Source organism: Pteropus vampyrus, unplaced genomic scaffold (assembly GCF_000151845.1).
Source record: "Pteropus vampyrus isolate Shadow unplaced genomic scaffold, Pvam_2.0 Scaffold90, whole genome shotgun sequence".
NCBI classification, from domain to species: Eukaryota; Metazoa; Chordata; class Mammalia; order Chiroptera; family Pteropodidae; genus Pteropus; species Pteropus vampyrus.
The window spans coordinates 689777-692039 of NW_011888871.1; the positions used below are offsets into that span (position 1 = coordinate 689777).

A 2263-nucleotide genomic window follows, 5' to 3' on the forward strand; every position below is an offset into this window, starting at 1 on the left:
AGTAAGTGCTTGACAGCCCGCAAGTGCCACGGGGGCACTGTCCTAATGTCACAGATTCATAGCTTTAGAACGGCCCCACCACGGGACAGGGACACACACACACACACACACACACGCCTCCCCCCAGGGTCCGAATGCCCCCGATGGCTACACCACTCACCCACGATGGTGGAGAATCTGCGGGTGGGCTCCTTGCCCGTCACCAGTTTGTACAGCTCTGGGTAATAAAACTCCAGGCTCTCCAGGAAGACCACATAGCCCCTCTGGCCCTTGGTGTGCAGAATGTCCAGCAGCCGGCCTAGGGGAGAGGCCAGATCACTCAGTGAGGAGTATGTGGCGGATGGGACGCGCGTCTCCGCGTCCAGGCTCCTCCTGGACTCGCCACGTTCTGTCACTCCCGAGTCGTGTTTTGGAGCCCAGACGACGTAAATCGAAGCACCAGGCCCTCAACGGGGCTTCAGTGAGTGTCAGTCTCCTTTCTCTGAGAAATGGCAAGGGCCAGAAGAGACAGAATTGCAGCCTCAGGAACCCAGGACTTTCAAAGAACTTCCCAATTGACCGGGGTTAAAATGACCCATACGGGCGTCCGCTCGTCTGATTGAAGGAGGCTGGATGTACAATAGCAATCACAGAGTGACGTATGGTTCTCCGGGCCTCCGGGCCACCGGGCCTCCGGGCCTCTGAGCAGAAAAACGGGTACTTGAGTGGGGAGCGAGGAGTCCCAGGGAGCAGGCACAGCGGCCTGCTCTCTGCGATCATCAGTCTGGAAACATCTTTAACCTAAACATACTTTGCCCAGCAGCTTTCTGTTTCTACCCTACTGGTTCCACTTACTGTTTACATTTCTTGGCCCTTCCTTAAACCGTTTATTTTCCGACGTTTCTTCCCCTGAGGTCCCAAAACTCTACCTTTTCCCTAGGATGGACCTAATAAGTAAGTTTCATCTCGTGTCAACTGATTGTTTGGCGGGGCTGCCGGGAGCACCGTGCTGAGACAGTGTGAAGTCACATCCAAGCTCAGCGGGAAAGCCTGCTGTGACGAGTGATGTCTGTCATGCGTGCCAAGGAGAGTCACAGCAAAAGGCCACTTATCACCAGTCACACTGTGGGAACGTGATTTACAAACCCTTAAACCATGAGCCACAGAAACAAAGACGGTTCCCACTGTGACCTCGTGCCCACACTCAAAGACAAATACATAAACACATGCATGTTTACACACACACACGCACACGCACGCACGCACACGCACACACGCACGCACGCACACACACGTATACAACCCAAACAAGTTCCCCAGGCCACACTAATTACCATCGATGAATGGGATGGAGGGTCATGGACTACTAGGCAGTCTGGAAAAGTCTGTGGACCCCTTCTCAGAATAACAGTTTTAAAAAGGTAAATGATTTGGATTACAATGAGATACAGGATCAAATATTAAGTTTATGATTCCATAATATATGTGCTTCTTCGTTAATGCATTAAGTAACATGACCTCTCGGCGGGTCTCCTAACTGCTGCGGCTGGAAGGGAGAGGCGCGTGCGGATGTCACCGGGGAGGTCTGTACCAGCTGAGATGCCATACGGGGCTATCTGATTTTCACGGCTGACAAAGTCGCAGGTGTCCCTAATCGCTCCTGTGATTTGTCGCCGGCCCCCACTCAGATCAAAGGGGATGCGGAATCTCAGGTCAGGTTAGTAAAGTAAATGCGGTTTCGCCCCGGCCCAAGTTCGTGGACCCTCTGTTCTCCGCATAGCGTGGGTGCTGGGGAAGGGCTGGGCGGAGGCCTATCGCTCGAGAAGCTACCTGAAGGGCACGTCCTGAGCTGCCCCGGAGGCCGCCCGCCCTCCCTGGGGGTGGCCCGACGGCTACCTGCCCGGTTGATCTTGGACGGCAGCATGGGGGCGTTGAGCACCTCGTCCTCATCCTGCTCGTCGATGACCTTGCACTGGCGCAGGTAGGGCGTGAGCTTGGCGGGGTTGATGTAGCGGCTGAGCATGTGCCGGTTGCACTCCACGTTCTCCCACAGGGCGTCCTCCTCGTCCTTCAGCGTCTCCATGTAGTCGTCCATCTCAGGCCCCTCCGTGCAGAAGGAACCCCCACCAGGTCAACCAGAGAGCCGCCCCCGCCGCTCCGCCGACCCCTGCGGGGCGGCCTCCAGGATACACGGAGTTAAAAGCAGCGGATGGGGGGCACGTGACCTGTGTAAGAAAGGACAGGGCGTGAATACGGATGTTCCGGGGTGAGGGGCGCCTCGCAG

At 56.1% G+C, this 2263-nt stretch overlaps 1 protein-coding gene across 1 annotated transcript in view; it reads right to left on the bottom strand.

Annotated features, from left to right (window-relative positions):
• Positions 1-2201, bottom strand: part of CARD11 (caspase recruitment domain family member 11) — a 31207-nt gene extending 29006 nt beyond the window's left edge. The window contains exons 1-2 of the mRNA XM_023532756.1: positions 1876-2201; positions 161-298 (exon numbers count right to left, since the gene is read on the bottom strand). Coding sequence (XP_023388524.1) covers positions 161-298; positions 1876-2074 — 337 coding nt within the window. The 5' untranslated portion in view covers positions 2075-2201. The remainder of the gene's footprint in view (positions 1-160; positions 299-1875) is intronic.
• Between the last annotated feature and the right edge of the window lie 62 nt (positions 2202-2263).